This window comes from Bufo gargarizans, chromosome 6, assembly GCF_014858855.1.
Source record: "Bufo gargarizans isolate SCDJY-AF-19 chromosome 6, ASM1485885v1, whole genome shotgun sequence".
Lineage (NCBI taxonomy): Eukaryota > Metazoa > Chordata > Amphibia > Anura > Bufonidae > Bufo > Bufo gargarizans.
This window is the reverse complement of record NC_058085.1, coordinates 380,920,058-380,943,517: the sequence shown is the minus strand read 5'-3', so window position 1 is coordinate 380,943,517 and position 23,460 is coordinate 380,920,058. Positions and strand designations below refer to the sequence as shown.

General features: G+C 44.2%; 1 protein-coding gene across 1 annotated transcript in view; it reads right to left on the bottom strand.

Moving 5' to 3' along the window:
* Window positions 1-1,179: 1,179 nt before the first annotated feature.
* The window catches only part of LOC122940197 (C-type lectin domain family 2 member D-like), a 59,715-nt gene continuing 37,434 nt past the window's right edge, over window positions 1,180-23,460 (bottom strand). The window contains exons 5-6 of the mRNA XM_044296639.1: window positions 15,399-15,505; window positions 1,180-1,344 (exon numbers count right to left, since the gene is read on the bottom strand). Of these exons, the coding sequence (XP_044152574.1) occupies window positions 1,221-1,344; window positions 15,399-15,505 (231 nt within the window). The 3' untranslated portion in view covers window positions 1,180-1,220. The remainder of the gene's footprint in view (window positions 1,345-15,398; window positions 15,506-23,460) is intronic.

Below are 23,460 nucleotides of genomic sequence, written 5' to 3'. Positions count from 1 at the left end.
TTTTGCAATTTTCCTTTTTTCCGATTTTTCAGGATCGATTTGGGCGTGGAATGTAGATTATCCCGCCTCCCCCATTCATAGACCTGATTGGACATGTAATCATGGAGATCCCGTTGGTACTTATCATGCTTATATTCCATAATGGAATCCTCTAGCTGATTTATGGATGCTTTCATCTGTTCTTCCATGGTAATAAAGTCAGCATTTGGTCATTACACCTGACCCTGTCAAAGTGCAGAGGACGCGGCAGTTGCAGAGAGATCAGAGACTCTAGACTCGTTGCTTCTAGAGGCTCTTTTGCATATAATAAAACATAATTTTTCTCAGCACTGCGGGCACATAGGAACATGGGGCCAACACTGATGACTTTAGCTGCCGAGCGCACATGGAACAGATCAGCCAGTGTCATAAGTACAAAACTGCTGACAGATGCCCTTTAAATCCCTCTATGTATTAGGTTGATTGCCGTATAATTCGAAATAAAAAATGATTAAAAGAGTACCGGTAATCAAATGGAAAAACCCATCCACTTGGGGGAGAGAGTCCTACTTATCTAATATACGAGTAGGTTACAGTTGGTTAACCCATAAAGTAAAGCTTAAAAGGGATTTTTCTTTTGTTTTCTGAATGTTGGCGTAGACTCTAAAGATTTGAACACTATTCTACCTCAAGAGTTGAAGCCGACACTACAGCCGTCCAGATACGTGACCACTGCAGCAGAGGGCAGATGATCACATATGGCTCGGACACGATGCTCACTGAGCACTTCATGCCAGAGAAGGCTGCAGTAGTAAAAATACTCATGCAGGAAGTATCTACACCCCGCAGACTTCAGTGCAAACCACAGCCCACGAGGCACAGACAATACAAACTTAAAAAAATGAATGCTACTGCACCAGCTTCACCCAATTTGTCCACCGAGCCAGCGGGATACAAAGGGTGAATTAATTTACAAAAGCTTCTCTTCCGTTCCTCGTAAACTGATTTGCAGAATACGACTCAAAGATCCAAGATGCTCAACTGAGCGAATCAGCGCGAGACCCTCCCTAGCACCTGCACAAATATTTCTGCCTTTTTGGGACTCGTCAGTGCAGTGTAGCCTTGTAGTGGGGAGAACCTGGACAGGCCACCATTTTACTGTATATGGGGAGGTGGGGGGGGGGGGGGGGGCATCAAGGCAACTGCATATATCTGTGCACTTGGTCTTATAGCGTCTCCTATTAAAAATGAGAATTGTGAGTGTCGGGCTTGTTACAGATCCAGTGTTTATCCGAGTAACAGGAAGCGCTGGAGATGCGACCGCTGTTCACCAGCACACAGTCCGAAACGCCGATGATCGGGAACCTGGAGGTGAAGAAGAGATGAAGACAATGTAAGAAGTCCACAATTCTGCACTGCAGCTAGATCTCACCTAAATGTAAGTTCCCATCATATACAGTGATGGAATTTCTCTAGGATGTCAGTGTTTTATGATCGGTGGCGGCTGACCTCTGGTAAACCCCACCTGCTCCGAGAATGAATGGTCTGCAGTGTTGATGTAGCCCCTTCACGGCTGGGGCGCTGCTGTGCAGAGAACTACGCACGGTCTCATCCAAGTATACGGAGCAGAGTCCCCGCACGGTCAGGAGAGCTGCCGTCAGCGCTGCCGCCCCTTCATTCTCAGGATTGGGGAAGGTCCCAGAGGTCGGACCCCAACCATTCATGAAATGATGGCATTCCAGCAATAGCACACGGCTATGTTACACCTCTCTTTGTACAAAGCCATAATATGCTTTCCCTTTTAATACATGGGGTCTTAAAGGGGTTTTACCATCATTAAATTGACCTTCTGTTACGAAAATGCTCCAGTGCTGAGATATTTTCTAGTTTATAATTTTAGCGCCCCCTGGTGTTTAACCTGTATAGGAATGTACACGTTGACCTACTGAGGTGCCACCACCCATGTCTATTGTTAGAAGCTGCGTCTGTTACATGAAAAGAGCTGAAGCAGAACGGACACACCCCCTGAGAAAGGACACACCCCCTGACCTGCAATAGGGAGAGCTGCAGAAGAACGGACATGCCCCCTGAGAAAGGACACACCCCCTGACCTGCAATAGGGAGAGCTGCAGAAGAACGGACATGCCCCCTGAGAAAGGACACACCCCCTGACCTGCAATAGGGAGAGCTGCAGAAGAACGGACATGCCCCCTGAGAAAGGACACACACCCTTACCTGCAATAGGGAGAGCTGCAGAAGAACGGACATGCCCCCTGAGAAAGGACACACACCCTTACCTGCAATAGGGAGAGCTGCAGAACAACGGACATGCCCCCTGAGAAAGGACACACACCCTTACCTGCAATAGGGAGAGCTGCAGAAGAACGGACATGCCCCCTGAGAAAGGACACACCCCCTGACCTGCAATAGGGAGAGCTGCAGAAGAACGGACATGCCCCCTGAGAAAGGACACACACCCTTACCTGCAATAGGGAGAGCTGCAGAAGAACGGACATGCCCCCTGATAAAGGACACACCCCCTGACCTGCAATAGGGAGAGCTGCAGAAGAACGGACATGCCCCCTGAGAAAGGACACACACCCTTACCTGCAATAGGGAGAGCTGCAGAAGAACGGACATGCCCCCTGAGAAAGGACACACCCCCTTACCTGCAATAGGGAGAGCTGCAGAAGAACGGACATGCCCCCTGAGAAAGGACACACCCCCTGACCTGCAATAGGGAGAGCTGCAGAAGAACGGACATGCCCCCTGAGAAAGGACACACCCCCTGACCTGCAATAGGGAGAGCTGCAGAAGAACGGACATGCCCCCTGAGAAAGGACACACACCCTGACCTGCAATAGGGAGAGCTGCAGAAGAACAGACACACCCCACGAGAAAGGACACACCCCCTGAGCTGTGATAGGGAGAGAGCTGCAGCAGAAAGGATCTGCCCGCTGAGAAAGAATCCAACCCTTGAGCATCCAGACTGAAGAGAATGTAGCATAGGATCCAGAATAATGAATGTGGAGATCTCTGGATCCATGTGAGGTACAGAGCTGGTTCTAGCTTTCTTAGGGCTCGTTCACACAAACGCTTTTTGCATTCCGTATACAGAACCATTCATTTCAATGGGTCCGCATCTGTTGCTCCGTTCTGTGACCCGGGAAAAATTATGAGACATGTCCTATTCTTGTCAGTTTTGCGGACAAGAATAGGTATCTCTATAATGGGCCTCCTGTTCCGTTCCGCAAATTGCGGAAGGCACAATGGCGGCATTCGTGTGTTGCGGATCCGCAATTTGTGGACCGCAAAAAAAGGCACGGTCCTGTGAATGAGCCCTTACAAAGAGATTGTCATGTCCTATATGATGTCTGATTATTATTTTCTACATCAGTCATGGCGCAACCCCTGTGCGTCTGTAAGCCGGCAGTACACAGTCGAATGTGTATGAAAAATCTTGAAATGGGTGAAACCTTATATTAGGAGGTATTTTCATTTCTCACCATGTGCACGGGGCCTTACAAGATACAAGCGATCGCACCTAGCAGCAAATCAATTAGGAGTATTCTGGTTGTTGCAAGTTACCCCCCTTTTGTATTAGATCGGTGGGAGTCCTACTGCTGGGGCCCTGTACCCCCTGCAAAGAACGAAGCAGCCAGTCGCACAGGCACACAGCCACTCCATTCATTTCTATGGGAGTTCCGGAAATGGCCGAGTACAGCGCTCGCCTATCTCCGGAATTCCCATAGAGACGAATGGACCAGCTGCTCCGTTCTTTTCAGGGGGCTGCAGGAAGTACAGGATCTCCATTCTTGTGATTGGTGGGGGTCCTACTGCTGGGGCCCTGTACCCCCTGCAAAGAACGAAGCAGCCAGTCGCACAGGCACACAGCCACTCCATTCATTTCTATGGGAGTTCCAGAAATGGCTGAGTACAGCGCTCGCCTATCTCCGGAATTCCCATAGAGATGAATTGACCAGCTGATTCGTTCTTTTCCGGGGGGCTGCAGGTAGTACGGGGTCCCCATTCTTGTGATCGGTGGGGGCTCTAGTGGTAGGACCCCCACCGATCTAATAGGTATCCCCTATCCTGTAGATACGGGATAACGGCTAACAACTGGAAAACCCCTTTAATTTACCCACGATGGGTGATCTAATTTTAATTTATGCAAACGTGTACAAATCATGAATAATAATGGTCACAAAGCGAGAACAAAAATCAGACAAGACAACAGGGAAGTGAGGCAAAACGAAAGGACGGAGAACTCCTATTTTGCACAACAGGTTGAACGCCTTCCCTGATGCAATGTTCAGTTCCTCTTTCCCTGTTATCAGGTGTCCTCATCGCCACTGACTGTCTGATAACCTTTACCTTAAAAATACAGAGTTCTTCCTTAGTGTGGGTGAGACGGCTCAGATGACACAGAGCTACACGAATGTCACACCGTATGGGAAGATCCAGAAGAGGAAACTGCAGGCGCTGCTCAGAGGTTTCTGGTACTGCTCGTCAGATACTCTTCAAGGGGCTTTCCCACTAAAGGTTATTTTTTACTGATCGGTTCTATCTGATCGGTGGGGGTCTAACACTCAAGACCCCCACCAATTAGCTTTTTGAGAAAGCATCTGTGCTTTCTGCTTACCAAGGACAGCGCCGTATAGTGGCCGTGCTTGGTATGGTAGCTCAGCTACACCTAGGCCACATGAGCGATGAAAAGCGGCCTTCTCAGACAGCTGATCGGCGGGGTTCCCGGGTGTCGGACCCCCACCGATTAGATAACGATGACCTATCCAGAGTATAGGGCAGCAGTAAAAAAAAAAAAAAAACAACAACTTTGAAAACCACTGGCAATCACGAGGGGCCCTGTGTCCCTGTTTGATTCGAATGGCGGTCGGTCGCGCACGCTTGCTGCCGCTCCAGTACAGCTGCCCCCATAGATTTCAGCTCCACAGCGTTTGCAGCAGCACTTCCCGGTTTACACATGTGCTGCCGACAAACCAATCTATCTGCCGCAGATACTTGCAGAACAGGCGGTTTGATTTTATGTTAGGCGATTGGCGGCACATTTACATATGGCGATGAGCAGGAGTCCATGTGATCATTAATCATTCCAATAACTTGGCCACGTAAATGAGCCCCAAGTAGTATCTCTTTAGCCAAAAGCTTTGAGAGTTTAATCCTGTACAGTTTTCTAGATCTCTGCTTGCTGTCAGAGACTCAAAACACTGGGGCACATTTACAGAAGTGTTTGCTCCTGTTTTTAGGCTAAGAAAGGCGGTCTCTTTTTTTTATTTTCTCACATTTGCTACAGAAATTGTGACTGTTTTGGAGTCTTTTGTGTCTTGTTAGATAATTTGCATTTTATTTTTTTACTAATTCAGAAGTTTACTAACTACTAACTGACCTATACCTTTTTTTTGTGCCTGAATTTGTCACAAAAACTGTCTAATTTCTACTCAACTCCATGGTTGACGTGCGTTTTGAGCAGTGAAATGCGACTTTTTTTGCAGTAAAAGTCACTGTTACTTGGAGACATGCAAATTTTTTAATGCACAAATAAATTAGACCAGTCTAAGTGAATATGAACCTGTCATACTGAAGAACAACCACTAGAGGTCATACTTAGGCCTCATGCACACAGCTGTTGCCGGCCGTGGCCAGTAAACAGCGTTTCCACAATCTGGGAGCGCCAGCCGTGGGCTCACCACATCACGGAGGGGGACCCATTCAAGTGACTCTGGAAGGCGTGGTGCGGAACGGAGGCACAGAACCTTTCCGCCCAAAATTTTTATTTGCTCAATTTTTTTTTACAGTGCGGACGGATCACGTACCCATTCAAGTTGAATGGGTCTGGATCAGTTGCAGCAGCCGCGCGGATACTCTCCGTGCCTTCGGGACCACAAATTGCGGTCCGCAATACACTGAATGGCCACGCAACGGCCGTGTGCATGAGGCCTAATAAAAATACGCCTAGTCTAATATGTGAACGTCTTTGCGACTTTTAATAAATACCTGGAAAAAGAAAGACAGCCAAATGAAATACGCCCGTCTAATATTATGCCTAAAAACAGGAGAACTTGATAAATGTGCTCCGCTGTTTACTCCGGAGACTGACATCCCATTCTGCTCACACAGCTGCCGGTTGTCAGTGTATCAGAGGCCTTCCTTATAATCAGAGCGGGTTTTCAGCCTCTGGATGTTAACAGAATATTTCCAATTACTGACGGCAAGCAGAGATCCTGAAAGCGATGAGGAATTAAATATAAAAGTATATTGGGAAGTTCCAGAACATGATCCAACTTTAATTACATAAATTTGGGGAAATAAATTATACAGAGCACTCCCCTTCTGGAAAGGTCCTTGTATCTATGAGATGGCAAAAAGCCGGCTCACAATGGAAGATTTCATGAGCTAAACGCGTTTCGGAGCAAACTGCCTCATTCCTCAGTAGTAGCAGGTAATCTCCGAAACACAATTGGCAACATAGGAAGGTTACATCATGGAGAGTATATCCATATATTAGTTGGCTCACCACCCCGTTTAATCTGAAGAAAGGCGCTCTGTCTGTAGGATTCACCCCAATAAATATATACTATATTGTAGACAGGCAGTCTTCACTTGGAACTACTTCAAGAACAATGATTGCATGAGTGTGTATCAAATACGTACAGTATATATACACGTTTATTTAAAATATAACAAATATATATAAAATCCAGAAATAAAACCCCCCAAAAAATAAGGTTTAAACCATATGGGACAATGAAAGCACAATGTCTGTCAGTCATATGGCTGCATATATATTATGTGATGTAACTGAATAATCTCCGTATAGTATGTTATATGTATGACAGACAGTAGATATCACTGAGTTTATACACAACATTGGTGGTTTACAGTAAATAAGGGAGTGATTCACTCTGACCGCAATATATTATATATATATATATATCTCAGTATATGGAGTTCATGTTTGTATTCAGTTAAAAAATTCTCCTCTGTCAATAAAGACTCAATAATGGTCCATATTTTCAATTTACAGTTGGTGATATAATGTAAACCAGCTCTATGTCCCACGTAATGGGGACCTAATAACAGTCCAAATCAACCTTGTATCACACGTGGTAGTGGTAGGCAACAAATATTTGACAAGATGGCAGATAGTCCGTATGGTTTACTCACTGTTGGTGGTATAGTGTAAGCCGACCTGCGTCCCACGTGGTTAACCGTAGGATGGCAGTGAGACTCATCTTACCTCCGCATCTCCATATATAATGGGCGCCGTTACCCCCCTAGTGTCGGTGTCCCACGTGGTATCGCTGAGCTCAGCAGTGCACGTGATACAATGCAAATTCTGCTCGAGCCGATCCGCTGTTAGAGAATAGTCATAAAGTCCGTGGAGCGCTCCAACTTTTCTTTGATGCAGACAATATTCTAGCAGTAGATGAATATAATTCTGTGGGTCTTGGTTCGTGTTTGTTAGATCTGTATTACCAAACGCGTTTCGGAGTATACCGCACTTCTTCCTCTGTGACCATATTTCATCAAGGATCCATCCCACTTATATACCCATATACTGTCTTTTGCAAGACCCGAAATGGATTATCTGCTATCATCAACTCAAAATATTGGTATTCTAGGAATATATATTCTCTCTGTTTCGTTTATGTCTCCAGTAATTAGACTCTCCTCCTTTCTTTTTGCAGTCATATCCAGACCCCGATGAGGATGACGAGCAGATGAGCTTCCCCGAAACGGTTTCTGACAGTTTGTGCAGAAAATCTTTGGTTATGCAAACCGATCGTTGCTGCAGCTGTCCGGGTGGCTGGTCTCAGACGATCATGGAGGTGAACATGCTGGATGTGCAGGTCCTGGGCTGGTGTGGTTACACGTGGTCTGCGGTTGTGAGGCCGGATGGATGTACTGCCAAATTCTATGAAACGCCTTTGGAGGCGGCTTATGGTAAAGAAATGAACATTCATTGCACGAGCAACAGCTCTGGTAGACATTCCTGCAGTCAGCATGCCCATTGCACACTCCCTCTAACCATGCGACATCTGTGGCATTGTGCTGTGTGATCAAACTGCACATTTCAGAGTGTCCTTTTATTGTGGGCAGTCTAAGGCACACCTGTGCAATATTCATGCTGTCTAATTAGCACCTTGATATGCCACACCTGTGAGGTGGGATGGATTATCTCGGCAAAGGAGAAGCGCTCACCAACACAGATTTAGGGTGCATTCACATGACTGTATAAATGGATCCGCATCCTTTCAGCAATTGGGCTGCAAAAGAAGCGGACAGCACACCGTGTGTTCCATTCCGCAGCCCCGCAAAAAAATATGGAGCATGTCCTATTCTTGTCTGCGGTTGCGGACAAGAATAGGCATTCTCTATATAGCACCGGATTATTATTTACAGATGAGGGGTACTGCCATGGGCACCAGATTTGCCCCCAGCTATGCTAATCTATTTATGGCACAATGGTAATAACTTAATATAGTGCCGAGGCTGGGGACAGATACATTGATGATGTTATTTTTATATGGCAAAAGACAGAGCCAGAACTTCAGTTATTTTTGGAGGAGATAAATAATAATCCAAACAATCTACGCTTTTCATTGAATATTAGTAAAGAACAAATTAAATTTTTAGATCTATTAGTTACAGTACAGAATCATAAATTGATACGTGGTACATATCATAAACCAATAACTAAGAATAGTTTTATTTTGTACTCAAGTTGCAATCTACCTCGATGGTTGTTAAACATACCCATGGGACAGTTCCGTCCTATAAAACGTAACTGTACTGATAATAAGAAATTTGAGGAGGAGGCCAAAGAGATGATGAAAGAATATCCACTTGACGTTATAGAAACGTCTCTATCTAAAGTTAGAGAAATGGATAGACAATCTTTCTTTATGATAGAGGAGAGGATCAGAAGGGTGACATCATACGGATCATCCTGCCTTTCAATATACAATATAAGAAAATAGAACAGAATATAAAAAGTAATTGGCATTATATCTTGAAAGACAAGGTTATTGGCCCTCTGATAAACACCACCCCTCAAATAACCTATACAAAGGCCCCAAATTTAGGATTAAAAATAGCACCTTATATTAAATTAAGAAAAAGGGGAGATCATTCTATGCACAGTTGGCTCAATATGAAAGGATTAAGATCTGCTCCACACAAAACACCTTTGTCTTTGAAATACAAAATAAAATAAAAAAAATCTATATACACACACACACACACACACACACACACACAATAGAAAAAGTAAGGCAACACCAAGCTATAAACAATACTGCGGGTGCAAGCTCAAAAGGGCAAGCTTACCCAAAAATCCAGTCCAAAAAATAGAGCAGCACTCCAGGATAATGTGGAAAATAGTGGTTTATTCACCCATTGGTGACGCAACGCTTCGGCTCCAACACAAAGCCCCTCTCAAGCTCGCTGCTGCTCTATTTTTTGGACAAATATATACAGTACAGACCAAAAGTTTGGACACACCTTCTCATTCAAAGAGTTTTCTTTATTTTCATGACTATAAAAATTGTAGATTCACAATGAAGGCATCAAAGCTATGAATTAACACATGTGGAATTATATACATAACAAAATAGTGTGAAACAACTGAAAATATGTCATATTCTAGGTTCTTCAAAGTAGCCACCTTTTGCTTTGATTACTGCTTTGCACACTCTTGGCATTCTCTTGATGAGCTTCAAGAGGTAGTCACCTGAAATGGTCTTCCAACAGTCTTGAAGGAGTTCCCAGAGATGCTTAGCACTTGTTGGCCCTTTTGCCTTTACTCTGCCTTCCAGCTCACCCCAAACCATCTCAATTGGGTTCAGGTCCGGTGACTGTGGAGGCCAGGTCATCTGACGCAGCACCCCATCACTCTCCTTCATGGTCAAATAGCCCTTACACAGCCTGGAGGTGTGTTTGGGATCATTGTCCTGTTGAAAAATAAATGATGGTCCAACTAAACGCAAACCGGATGGATTAGCATGCCGCTGCAAGATGCTGTGGTAGCCATGCTGGTTCAGTATGCCTTCAATTTTCAATAAATCCCCAACAGTGTCACCAGCAAAGCACCATCACACCTCCTCCTCCATGCTTCACGGTGGGAACCAGGCATGTAGAGTCCATCCGTTCACCTTTTCTGCGTCGCACAAAGACACGGTGGTTGGAACCAAAGATCTCAAATTTGGACTCATCAGACCAAAGCACAGATTTCCACTGGTCTAATGTCCATTCCTTGTGTTCTTTAGCCCAAACAAGTCTCTTCTGCTTGTTGCCTGTCCTTAGCAGTGGTTTCCTAGCAGATATTCTACCATGAAGGCCTGATTCACACAGTCTCCTCTTAACAGTTGTTCTAGAGATGTGTCTGCTGCTAGAACTCTGTGTGGCATTGACCTGGTCTCTAATCTGAGCTGCTGTTAACCTGCGATTTCTGAGGCTGGTGACTCGGATGAACTTATCCTCCGCAGCAGAGGTGACTCTTGGTCTTCCTTTCCTGGGGCGGTCCACATGTGAGCCAGTTTCTTTGTAACACTTGATGGTTTTTGTGACTGCACTTGGGGACACTTTCAAAGTTTTCCCAATTTTTAGGACTGACTGACCTTCATTTCTTAAAGTAATGATGGCCACTCGTTTTCTTTACTTAGCTGCTTTTTTCTTGCCATAATACAAATTCTAACAGTCTATTCAGTAGGACTATCAGCTGTGTATCCACCTGACTTCTCCACAACGCAACTGATGGTCCCAACCCCATTTATAAGGCAAGAAATCTCACTTATTAAACCTGACAGGGCACACCTGTGAAGTGAAAACCATTTCAGGTGACTACCTCTTGAAGCTCATCAAGAGAATGCCAAGAGTGTGCAAAGCAGTAATCAAAGCAAAAGGTGACTACTTTGAAGAACCTAGAATATGACATATTTTCAGTTGTTTCACACGTTTTTGTTATGTATAAGATTCCACATGTGTTAATTCATAGCTTTGATGCCTTCAGTGTGAATCTACAATTTTTATAGTCATGAAAATAAAGAAAACTCTTTGAATGAGAAGGTGTGTCCAAACTTTTGGTCTGTACTGTATATATATATATTTTTTCTCTCTCTCTTTTTTAGTGACCTTTTTGTGTTACCGATATATTGTTTTTTGCAAGGGCATTCGAATATATATATATATATATATATTTGAATGCCCTTCCAAAAAAACAATATATCGGTAGGACGAAAAAGGTCACTTAAAAAGTGAATATCTGAAAATATAGGAAATATAAGAAATGGTTATGAAAAACATTTCTTATCTAAACACTTTGAACAGTTTCATAATAAAGATCCAGCAGTTTTGACCTTCGCTGCCTTTGAAAAGGTGAAAATACACTGGAGAGGAGGGAACCACGTTACAAGGATGTCATGTTTAGAATCAAGGAGGATTTTTGATTTTGACACTTCTACTTGGGAGACTCAATGCTGAACTACAACGTTTTGGTTTCCTGTAGATCAGGGATGGGTGCCCTTCACTGATGGGAGATCGGCGTCAGGCTGTTTACCTGCACTCCGATCTCTCCTTGGTGGGAGGCCCCCATCTCTATTTCAACAATAGATCCTCTGTGGAAAATAAGAAGCCCATTCTTTAGAAGTAATGACAAGACAACTATAATGAGCAAGAAAACATCAATTTGCCACTTAATTACATTACATTTTTAGTTATTATATTTTTCTGATATTTATAAATTTTGCATATCTTTCACAATATTTTCATATGTTGAAAATGAATATATAGGTGTATTATTGGAAACAAGTTGCAATTGTATACAAAAAAACACATATAGATGAAAAACCACATGAACGAAACAGAGAGAATATATATTCCTAGAACACTAATTTTTTTAGTTGATAGCAGATAATCCATTTCGGGTCTTGCAAAAGACAGAATATGGGTATATAAGTGGGATGTTTCCTTGATGAAATATGGTCATAGAGGAAGGAGTGCGGTATACTCTGATATGCGCTTGGTAATACAGATCTAACAAACACGAACCAAGACCCACAGAATTATATTCATCTACCGCTAGACTATTGTCTGCATTAAAGAAAAGTTGGAGCGCTCCACAGACTTTGTGAATATTCTCTAACAGCGGATCGGCTCGAGCAGAATTTGCATTGTATCACGTGCACCGCTGAGCTCAGCGATACCACGTGGGACGCTGACACTGGGGGGGTAACGGCGCCCATTATATATGGAGATGCGGAGGTAAGATGAGCCTCACTGCCATCCTACTGTTAACCACGTGGGACGCAGGTCGGCTTACACTATAACACCTATTTGTTGCCTACCGCTACCACGTGTGATACAAGGGTGATTTACATTATACCACCAACGTGGAATATATTATATGGACTGTTATTAAGTCCCCATTACGCGGGACATTATTCAGTCTTTATTGACAGAGGAGAATTTTTGAACTGAATACAAACATGAACTCAATATACTGAGAATTATATATATATATATATATTGCGGTCAGAGTGAATCACTCCCTTATTTACTGTAAACCACCAATGTTGTGTATAAACAGCTATTGAAATCACTGTCTGTCGTACATATAACATACTATACTGAGATTATTCAATAACATCACATAATATGTATGCCGTTATATGACTGACAGACATTGTGCTTTCATTGTCCAATATGGTTTAAACCTTATCTTTTTGGGGGTTTTATCTCTGGATTAAATATATATATATATATATATTTTTTTAATAAACGTATATATATTTGATACACACTCATGCAATCATTGTTCTTGAAGTAGTTCCAACTGAAGACTGCCTGTCTACAATATATTATATATCATGGAGGACTATCTTCCCAACATTAATAATCTTCCATCTCTAGTGCAACCAGTTCAGTTCGATACCAGACTAATCACCAGGAGACGTCGGCGTCTCAGCATTCGCACTACGCACGAATTAACTGTGAACTTAGAGGAATACGCTCAGGGCAGCAGTGCTTCATACAAGTAACACGGCGACTACGAGTAACACTGAGGACACAGCACATCTCTATGAACTGCCTTAGGGCTCCTGCCCACGAGTCTATCTGTCTGCAAAACAAAGATACCGGCTGAGAGCCGGTAGGACGTGCTCAATTTTTTGCGGGGCAATGGAACGGGCATACGGTTCAGTGTGATGTCCGCAAATTTTGCGGCCCCATTTAGATGAATGGGTCCGCATCAAATCCGCAAATAATGCAGATGTGATGCGGATCAAAACTACAGCCGTGTGCATGAGGCCTAACTCATATACTCTGTTATTCTGCTTTGTCAATTGCTGTACGAGCTCCTTGGTTCTGACTACCATATTGTAAGGGGCGAGCACTGACTGCAATTACAGCCTCACCTTAACCTGCCTTATACATGAGGGCCCCGCGTCGGGGAATATCGCTAGGATATGCCCCTAATGTCTGCTAGGCACGGATCTCACCTCTGGGACCCGCACCTATCTCTAGAATGGAGCCTACAAATTGAAGGAGAGCGGACCGTGCATGCGCGCCCGCCCTCCAGTTATTTCTACAGGACTGCCAACAATAGCCAAGCATGCCCAACTGGCTATATTTGGCACTAGAATAGAAATGAATGGAGGGCGGCCGCGCATGTGGGGTCCGCTCTTGTTAAACTTGTAGGCTCCGTTCTAGAGATAGGTGCGGGTCCCAGAGGGGAGGTCCGTGCCTAGCAGACACTAGGGGCATATCCTAGCGATATTCCCCAAATGTATGAGATGGGAAAACCCCTTTAAAGGCCATGTACACCTTTGGAGGCAATTTTTGTTTAGGATTGCATTTGACTCATTTTCAGCTAAAAATCATATTTTCAATTGTCCTTTATTAATACTATTGAGCCATTGTGTCACAAAGGGTTAACTTTTTCTCTGTGTGACTGATACTTTCACTTTGTGCCCTTATCTTAAACTACTGAGAGGTCATGAACACTTATTTCAGCCACATTCAGTCCCCATCCCTAAGATAAGAACTGAGCTGTAATGAGTGTTAATAAGGTCAGAGAGCAGAGATAAAGAGCCGTCAGCTCCTGGTCTGATGGAAAAGACAAATCCCCACAGGCAGCTAGTAGAGCATCTCAGCTCTGTAAAGAAAAAAGGATTCCATATTGTTAATAAAACCAATTGAAAAAAAGATTTTTATCTCAAACTAATTACAATGCATTAATAATAAAAAAATAATTGCCCCCAGGTGTCCATAGCCTTTAAGTTCTTACATATGTTTGATACCATCTAGTATTTGTGTCTTACTCCACTGTGGTTTGCATCACAGTGCAGATGGACAATGACCCAAAGCATACTGCAAAAGCAACCAAAGCGTTTTTTAAGGGAAAGAAGTGGAATGTTCTGCAATGGCCAAGTCAATCACCGGACCTGAATCCGATTGAGCTGCATTTCACTTGCTGAAGACAAAACTGAAGGGAAAATGCCCCAAGAACAAGCAGGAACTGAAGACAGTTGCAGTAGAGGCCTGGCAGAGCATCACCAGGGATGAAACCCAGCGTCTGGTGATGTCTATGCGTTCCAGACTTCAGGCTGTAATTGACTGCAAAGGATTTGCAACCAAGTATTAAAAAGTGAAAGTTTGATTTATGATGATTATTCTGTCCCATTACTTTTGGTCCCTTAACAAGTGGGAGGCACAGATGCAAAGTGTTGTAATTCCTGCACCGTTCACCTGATTTGGATGTAAATACCCTCAAATTAAAGCTGACAGTCTGCAGGTAAAGCTGACAGTCTGCAGGTAAAGCACATCTTGTTAGTTTCATTTCAAATCCATTGTGGTGGTGTATAGAGCCAAAAATGTCAGAATTGTGTCAATGTCCCAATATTTATGGACCTGGCTGTATGTACTACTTAACTTCCTGTGATAAATAAGAAACTGCTTTGACCCTTGCCTGGTGTGGGTTCTTCCATGCATGTAAAATCCTAGGATCAGAACAATTTGGAGCAGTAGAGCAAACGTAATTAGCCCTGATTGAGGGCATCTTCAACAGATTGTTTTTGGCAATATTACCTGCACAGCCAGTCCTTTCATTCATATTTTATTGCTGGAGTTTTGGGACTAGGCTCTCGCAATTATTGTCACCTGATCTGAGCAACTGGGAGCCAACCTAGAGTTCCTTAGTAACTGATCCGGATATTTCCCTTGATGGTAAAGTTGGGACGCTCCCCCCAAACACATAAAAAGGGTTGCGGATCCCAAGAAAACTGCCGGGTTCCGCTGTCATTAATCTGATGTGTACGGCCAATTTAAGGACACCCATCTCTCAGTTCAATAAACTTTCAGATTCTAAAGTTTCAGAATCCTTTAAAAAAAAAGGTCATACTTACATATTGTTAAAGACTGAGCCATTTGTCCAAAGCCACGGGCTTCCGTCAGATTCTCTTTTCAGACCAATCCAATGATCAGAAGACCCTTTAAATCTCATTATGAAATCCTGGAGATAAAACAAATAAAACCGCCATCAACCAGCGACGTCTCTCAATCCAGAGTAGATTAAGGGTTAAAATGTATTAAACTATACAGGGATCCAATTAAATAGGTGCACATTTCGTTTTTACGCTGCTAACCCCTCATCCATTTTATTTAAAGTGGACATGGCCTGCAGGAGGGGAAGTGGCCTCCCGTGGACTAAAAGACGTACTATGGTTTTTGCCAGTAACTGCTGTAAATTATAGTGTGAATATAAGATTTGGCATACATCTGATTATCTGGTGGTAATAACTGCCAGACATACAGTACAGACCAAAAGTTTGGACACACCTTCTCATTCAAAGAGTTTTCTTTATTTTCATGACTATGAAGGCATCAAAACTATGAATTAACACATGTGGAATTATATACATAACAAACAAGTGTGAAACAACTGAAAATATGTCATATTCTAGGTTCTTCAAAGTAGCCACCTTTTGCTTTGATTACTGCTTTGCACACTCTTGGCATTCTCTTGATGAGCTTCATGAGGTAGTCACCTGAAATGGTCTTCACTTCACAGGTGTGCCCTGTCAGGTTTAATAAGTGGGATTTCTTGCCTTATAAATGGGGTTGGGACCATCAGTTGCGTTGAGGAGAAGTCAGGTGGATACACAGCTGATAGTCCTACTGAATAGACTGTTAGAATTTGTATGGCACGAAAAAAGCAGCTAAGTAAAGAAAAACGAGTGGCCATCATTACTTAAGAAATGAAGGTCAGTCAGTCAGCCGAAAAATTGGGAAAACTTTGAAAGTAAGGGCTATTTGACCATGAAGGAGAGTGATGGGGTGCTGCGCCAGATGACCTGGCCTCCACAGTCACCGAACATGAACCCAATCGAGATGGTTTGGGGTGAGCTGGACCGCAGAGTGAAGGCAAAAGGGCCAACAAGTGCTAAGCATCTCTGGGAACTCCTTCAAGACTGTTGGAAGACCATTTCAGGTGACTACCTCTTGAAGCTCATCAAGAGAATGCCAAGAGTGTGCAAAGCAGTAATCAAAGCAAAAGGTGGCTACTTTGAAGAACCTAGAATATGACATATTTTCAGTTGTTTCACACTTGTTTGTTATGTATATAATTCCACATGTGTTAATTCATCGTTTTGATGCCTTCAGTGTGAATCTACAATTTTCATAGTCATGAAAATAAAGAAAACTCTTTGAATGAGAAGGTGTGTCCAAACTTTTGGTCTGTACTGTATGTGCCAAATTTACTATGTCTGCACCTCATCCCAGTGCAATTAAAACAGCTTATGACCAGTCATCTCTCCTGACATGTCTGCATTCCCCATGTAATAACCATTCTGGAGCATCTATTCTTATGTTTGTATGTTGTGCCATTCCTCTATTATTCCTGCTAGACATTAGGAATGAATTGCTAGCAGTTTGCAATGAAAGCCCAGATGGGTGTTAACAATTGGGGTCGGGGGGGCTGCACAGTCTGACGCTGGCAGCACTGACTGAAGACTGCAGAGAGACAGCCCCTCAACTGAAGACGCTCATCTGGACCTTCTTTGCAAACTTTGCTGGTAATGTATCCATAACTTCTAGCAGGAATAATGAAGGAATGCTACATCATACAATATTAACCACTTCAGCCCCGCTAGGTGAAACCCCCTTCATGACCAGAGCACTTTTTACACTTCGGCACTACACTCCTTTCACCGTTTATCGCTCGGTCATGCAACTTACCACCGAAATGAATTTTACCTCCTTTTCTTCTCACTAATGGAGCTTTCATTTGGTGGTATTTTATTGCTGCTGACATTTTTACTTTTTTTGTTATTAATCAAAATGTAACGATTTTTTTGCAAAAAAATGACATTTTTCACTTTCAGCTGTAAAGTTTTGCAAAAAAAACGACATCCATATATAAATTGTTCGCCAAATTTATTGTTCTACATGTCTTTGATAAAAAAAAGATGTTTGGGCAAAAAAAAAATGGTTTGGGTAAAAGTTATAGCGTTTACAAACTATGGTACAAAAATGTGAATTTCCGCTTTTTGAAACAGCTCTGATTTTCTGAGCACCTGTCATGATTCCTGAGGTTCTACAATGCCCAAACAGTAGAAAACCCCCACAAATGACCCCATTTCGGAAAGTAGACACCCTAAGGTATTCGCTGATGGGCATAGTAAGTTCATAGAACTTTTTATTTTTTGTCACAAGTTAGCGGAAAATGATGATGATTTTATTTTTTTTATTTTTTCTTACAAAGTCTCATATTCCACTAACTTGCGACAAAAAATAAAAAATTCTAGGAACTCACCATGCCCCTCACAGAATACCTTGGGGTGTCTTCTTTCCAAAATGGGGTCACTTGTGGGGTAGTTATACTGCCCTGGCAATTTAGGGGCCCAAATGTGTGAGAAGAACTTTGCAATCAAAATGTGTAAAAAATGACCGGTGAAATCCAAAAGGTGCACTTTGGAATATGTGCCCCTTTGCCCACCTTGGCATCAAAAAAGTGTCACACATCTGGTATCGCCGTACTCAGGAGAAGTTGGGGAATGTGTTTTGGGGTGTCATTTTACATATACCCATGCTGGGTGAGAGAAATATCTTGGCAAAAGACAACTTTTCCCATTTTTTTATACAAAGTTGGCATTTGACCAAGATATTTTTCTCACCCAGCATGGGTATATGTAAAATGACACCCCAAAACACATTGCCCAACTTCTCCTGAGTACGGCGATACCAGATGTGTCACACTTTTTTGCTGCCAAGGTGGGCAAAGGGGCACATATTCCAAACTGCACCTTTCGGATTTCACCGGTCATTTTTTACACATTTTGATTGCAAAGTTCTTCTCACACATTTGGGCCCCTAAATTGCCAGGGCAGTATAACTACGCCACAAGTGACCCCATTTTGGAAAGAAGACACCCTAAGGTATTCCGTGAGGGGCATGGCGAGTTCCTAGAATTTTTTATTTTTTGTCGCAAGTTAGTGGAATATGAGACTTTGTAAGGAAAAAAGAAAAAAAAAGAAAAATCATCATTTTCCGCTAACTTGTGACAAAAAATAAAAAATTCTAGGAACTCGCCGTGCCCCTCACGGAATACCTTGGGGTGTCTTCTTTCCAAAATGGGGTCACTTGTGGCGTAGTTATACTGCCCTGGCAATTTAGGGGCCCAAATGTGTAAGAAGTACCTTGCAATCAAAATGTGTAAAAAATGGCCTGCGAAATCCGAAAGGTGCACTTTGGAATATGCGCCCCTTTGCCCACCTTGGCTGCAAAAAAGTGTCACACATGTGGTATCGCCGTACTCAGGAGAAGTTGGGCAATGTGTTTTGGGGGGTCATTTTACATATACCCATGCTGGGTGAGAGAAATATCTTGGCAAAAGACAACTTTTCCCATTTTTTTATACAAAGTTGGCATTTGACCAAGATATTTTTCTCACCCAGCATGGGTATATGTAAAATGACACCCCAAAACACATTCCCCAACTTCTCCTGAGTACAGCGATACCACATGTGTGACACTTTTTTGCAGCCTAGATGCGCAAAGGTGCCCAAATTCCTTTTAGGAGGGCATTTTTAGACATTTGGATCCCAGACTTCTTCTCACACTTTCGGGCCCCTAAAAAGCCAGGGCAGTATAAATACCCCACATGTGACCCCACTTTGGAAAGAAGACACCCCAAGGTATTCAATGAGGGGCCTGGCGAGTTCCTAGAAATTATTTTTTTTTTTGCATAAGTTAGCGGATATTGATTTTTTTTGTTTTTTTCTCACAAAGTCTCACTTTCCGCTAACTTAGGACAAAAATTTCAATCTTTCATGGACTCAATATGCCCCTCACGGAATACCTTGGGGTGTCTTCTTTCCGAAATGGGGTCACATGTGGGGTATTTATACTGCCCTGGCTTTTTAGGGGCCCTAAAGTGTGAGAAGGAGTCTGGAATATAAATGTCTAAAAATGTTTACGCATTTGGATTCCGTGAGGGGTATGGTGAGTTCATGTGAGATTTTATTTTTTGACACAAGTTAGTAGAATATGAGACTTTGTAAGAAAAAACAAAAACAAACAAAAAATTTCCGCTAACTTGTGCCAAAAAAAATGTCTGAATGGAGCCTTACCGGGGGGGGGGGTGATCAATGACAGGGGGGTGATCAATGACAGGGGGGTGATCACCCATATAGACTCCCTGATCACCCCCCTGTCATTGATCACCCCCCCTGTAAGGCTCCATTCAGACATCCGCATGATTTTTTACGGATCCATGGATACATGGATCGGATCCACAAAACGCATGTGGACGTCTGAATGGAGCCTTACAGGGGGGTTATCAATGACAGGGGGTGATCAGGGTAATCACCCCCCTGTCACTGATCACCCCCCCCTGTAAGGCTCCATTCAGACATCCGCATGATTTTTTACGGATCCATGGATACATGGATCGGATCCACAAAACGCATGCGGATGTCTGAATGGAGCCTTACAGGGGGGTTATCAATGACAGGGGGTGATCAGGGTAATCACCCCCCTGTCACTGATCACCCCCCCTGTAAGGCTCCATTCAGACATCCGCATGATTTTTTACGGATCCATGGATCGGATCCACAAAACGCATGTGGACGTCTGAATGGAGCCTTACAGGGGGGTTATCAATGACAGGGGGTGATCAGGGTAATCAGGGTGATCACCCCCCGGTCACTGATCACCCCCCCTGTAAGGCTCCATTCAGACATCCGCATGATTTTTTACGGATCCATGGATACATGGATCGGATCCACAAAACGCATGCGGACGTCTGAATGGAGCCTTACAGGGGGGTTATCAATGACAGGGGGTGATCAGGGTACTCAGGGTGATCACCCCCCTGTCACTGATCACCCCCCCTGTAAGGCTCTATTCAGACATCCGCATGATTTTTTACGGATCCATGGATACATGGATCGGATCCACAAAACGCATGTGGACGTCTGAATGGAGCCTTACAGGGGGGTTATCAATGACAGGGGGTGATCAGGGTAATCAGGGTGATCACCCCCCTGTCACTGATCACCCCCCCTGTAAGGCTCCATTCAGACATCCGCATGATTTTTTACGGATCCATGGATACATGGATCGGATCCACAAAACGCATGTGGACGTCTGAATGGAGCCTTACAGGGGGGTTATCAATGACAGGGGGTGATCAGGGTAATCACCCCCTTGTCACTGATCACCCCCCCTGTAAGGCTCCATTCAGACATCCGCATGATTTTTTACGGATCCAGGGATACATGGATCGGATCCACAAAACGCATGCGGACGTCTGAATGGAGCCTTACAGGGGGGTTATCAATGACAGGGGGTGATCAGGGTAATCACCCCCTTGTCACTGATCACCCCCCCTGTAAGGCTCCATTCAGACATCCGCATGATTTTTTACGGATCCATGGATACATGGATCGGATCCACAAAACGCATGCGAACGTCTGAATGGAGCCTTACAGGGGGGTTATCAATGACAGGGGGGTGATCAGGGAGTGTATATGGGTGATCACCCGCCTGTCATTGATCACCCCCTGTAAGGCTCCATTCAGACGTCCGCATGTGTTTTGCGGATCCGATCCATGTATCCATGGATCCGTAAAAATCATGCGGACGTCTGAATGGAGCCTTACAGGGGAGTGATCAATGACAGGGGGGTGATCAATGACAGGGGGTGATCAGGGAGTGTATATGGGTGATCACCCGCCTGTCATTGATCACCCCCCTGTAAGGCTCCATTCAGACGTCCGTATGCTTTTTGCGGATCCGATCCATGTATCCGTGGATCCGTAAAAATCATACGGACGTCTGAACGGAGCCTGACAGGGGGGGTGATCAATGACAGGGCGGTGATCAATGACAGGGGGGTGATCAGGGAGTTTATATGGGGTGATCATGGGTGATCAGGGGTTTATAAGGGGTTAATAAGTGACCGGGGGGGGGGGGGTGTAGTGTAGTGTGGTGTTTGGTGCGACTGTACTGACCTACCTGAGTCCTCTGGTGGTCGATCCTAACAAAAGGGACCACCAGAGGACCAGGTAGGAGGTATATTAGACGCTGTTATGAAAACAGCGTCTAATATACCTGTTAGGGGTTAAAAAATTCGGATCTCCAGCCTGCCAGCGAGCGATCGCCGCTGGCAGGCTGGAGATCCACTCGCTTACCTTCCGTTCCTGTGAGCGCGCGTTCACAGGAAATCCCGGCCCTCGCGAGATGACGCGTATATGCGTGACTCTGCGCAGGGCTGCCACCTCCGGACCGCACATCTGCGTTAGGCGGTCCGGAGGTGGTTAAGATGCTCCAGAATTATTACATCGGTAACTCAAGTAGTTACTAAGACAGTATGTCAAAAAAAGGTTACCAAGGGTTTAAAGGGGTTTTCTGGCACTAACAAACTGGATCACCAATAGCAGATCAGTGGGTCCAACACCTAGCACCACTAAGCAGTTAGCAAACAGTGTATGGAGCGGTAACACCACAGCGCCGTACACTGTGTAGTGGCAGTTCTCAGGTACTGCACCTCAGCTCCCATTCACTTGAATGGCTGCAGTAACGGACAACGACCACTACTCTGTGCATGGAGCTGTGGTGTCCCAAATCGTTACTGCCGCAAACAGCAGATCGGTGGGGATGCCGGAGGTCAGACCCACATACATCTAAAACTAATGACCTGTCCTATGGTTAGGTCATCAATAGGTTAGTCCTGGAAGACCCTTTTAATAAATTCCCTCTAGAGAGTCAAATGATAAACAATTGGCTACCTAGAGCCGCCACTAGAGGGAACTCAGGAGCTCACGGCATACACTAATTGGATGCTCAGGTTAAAGGGGTTGTCCGGGATTTGGGACCTTTGTCCTATAGTACTGCAGTGTCACACACATCATCAACACCCATGTCCTACCTGATAAACTTACTTCTAATGCCCCCTTTTGCTCCAATAAATTCTCTGCCGGAAGTGAAGGTTTTCTTTCACTCAGTGACGTACCGGGTCCCTTGCAGAGGAGGAAAGCTTCCTCTTCCGCTGCTCTGGGAGCCAGGTGACGTCACTGCCAGCCTAGCTAATTATGCAAAAGTGTTGAAGGGGCGGTAACTAGCCTGGCCGAGATCCCGCTAAGCTCTGCCCCCTCCAGTCCGGTGATGTCACCGGGTGCTGACAAGGGACCAATCAGGCTGAGGATGAATATGAGGCTGGAGGATGAATATGTAAGAGGGGGGCGGATCTATGGAGGAGTGAATAATGTGCAGGAGGCTGAATATGAAAAGAACACGGATTCCAGCTCTTCACAATATAAAGGCTTCTTTATTCCACTTCTTTAAAAACAGACATCACGAGCAGAGTAGTATGCTGTGACGCATTCGGGCTGTTACATCTTAGCCCTTCATCAAGACAAATAAACTTAAAATCTCCATTTTATACACAGTCAGAAGAAACCTCACCCCTTTGATTGGATAACTTCCATCACCTTGGATAAATACCAGGTGGCCAATAGTGGTCATGAGAGAAATAATTCCAATCAGGTGGGATGGGATTCTGTCACAACCAGACAGCTGAGAAGCTCTGACAGAGGCCTTTCAGAACCTCCTCTTTGAGTTTCTGTGTTGTGGTATTCAGCTCCTCCTCTCCTTGGCCTCTCTCGGCTGTCGTGTGTTGGACTAATTGCTTCCCTTTGAATTCTTCCCCAGAAGGCTTTTCTGGGCGGCTTATATTTCTTCCTGGAGTATGTGTGCATGCCCATCTGGTTCTCCTCTCCTCTACAAAGTTAAGTGTTAAACTGTTATCTGTTATTTTCTGTTTGCTGGATCCCAGGTGACCCTGACTCCCTCCGTGTCTGGTGTAGGGAGCCGGTGGTCGTGTCCCCTCACTATTGTAGGGTGCTCAGGGGTTATATAGTCAAGGTACGTGGATATGCATACCTCCACCATTCGGATCTATGC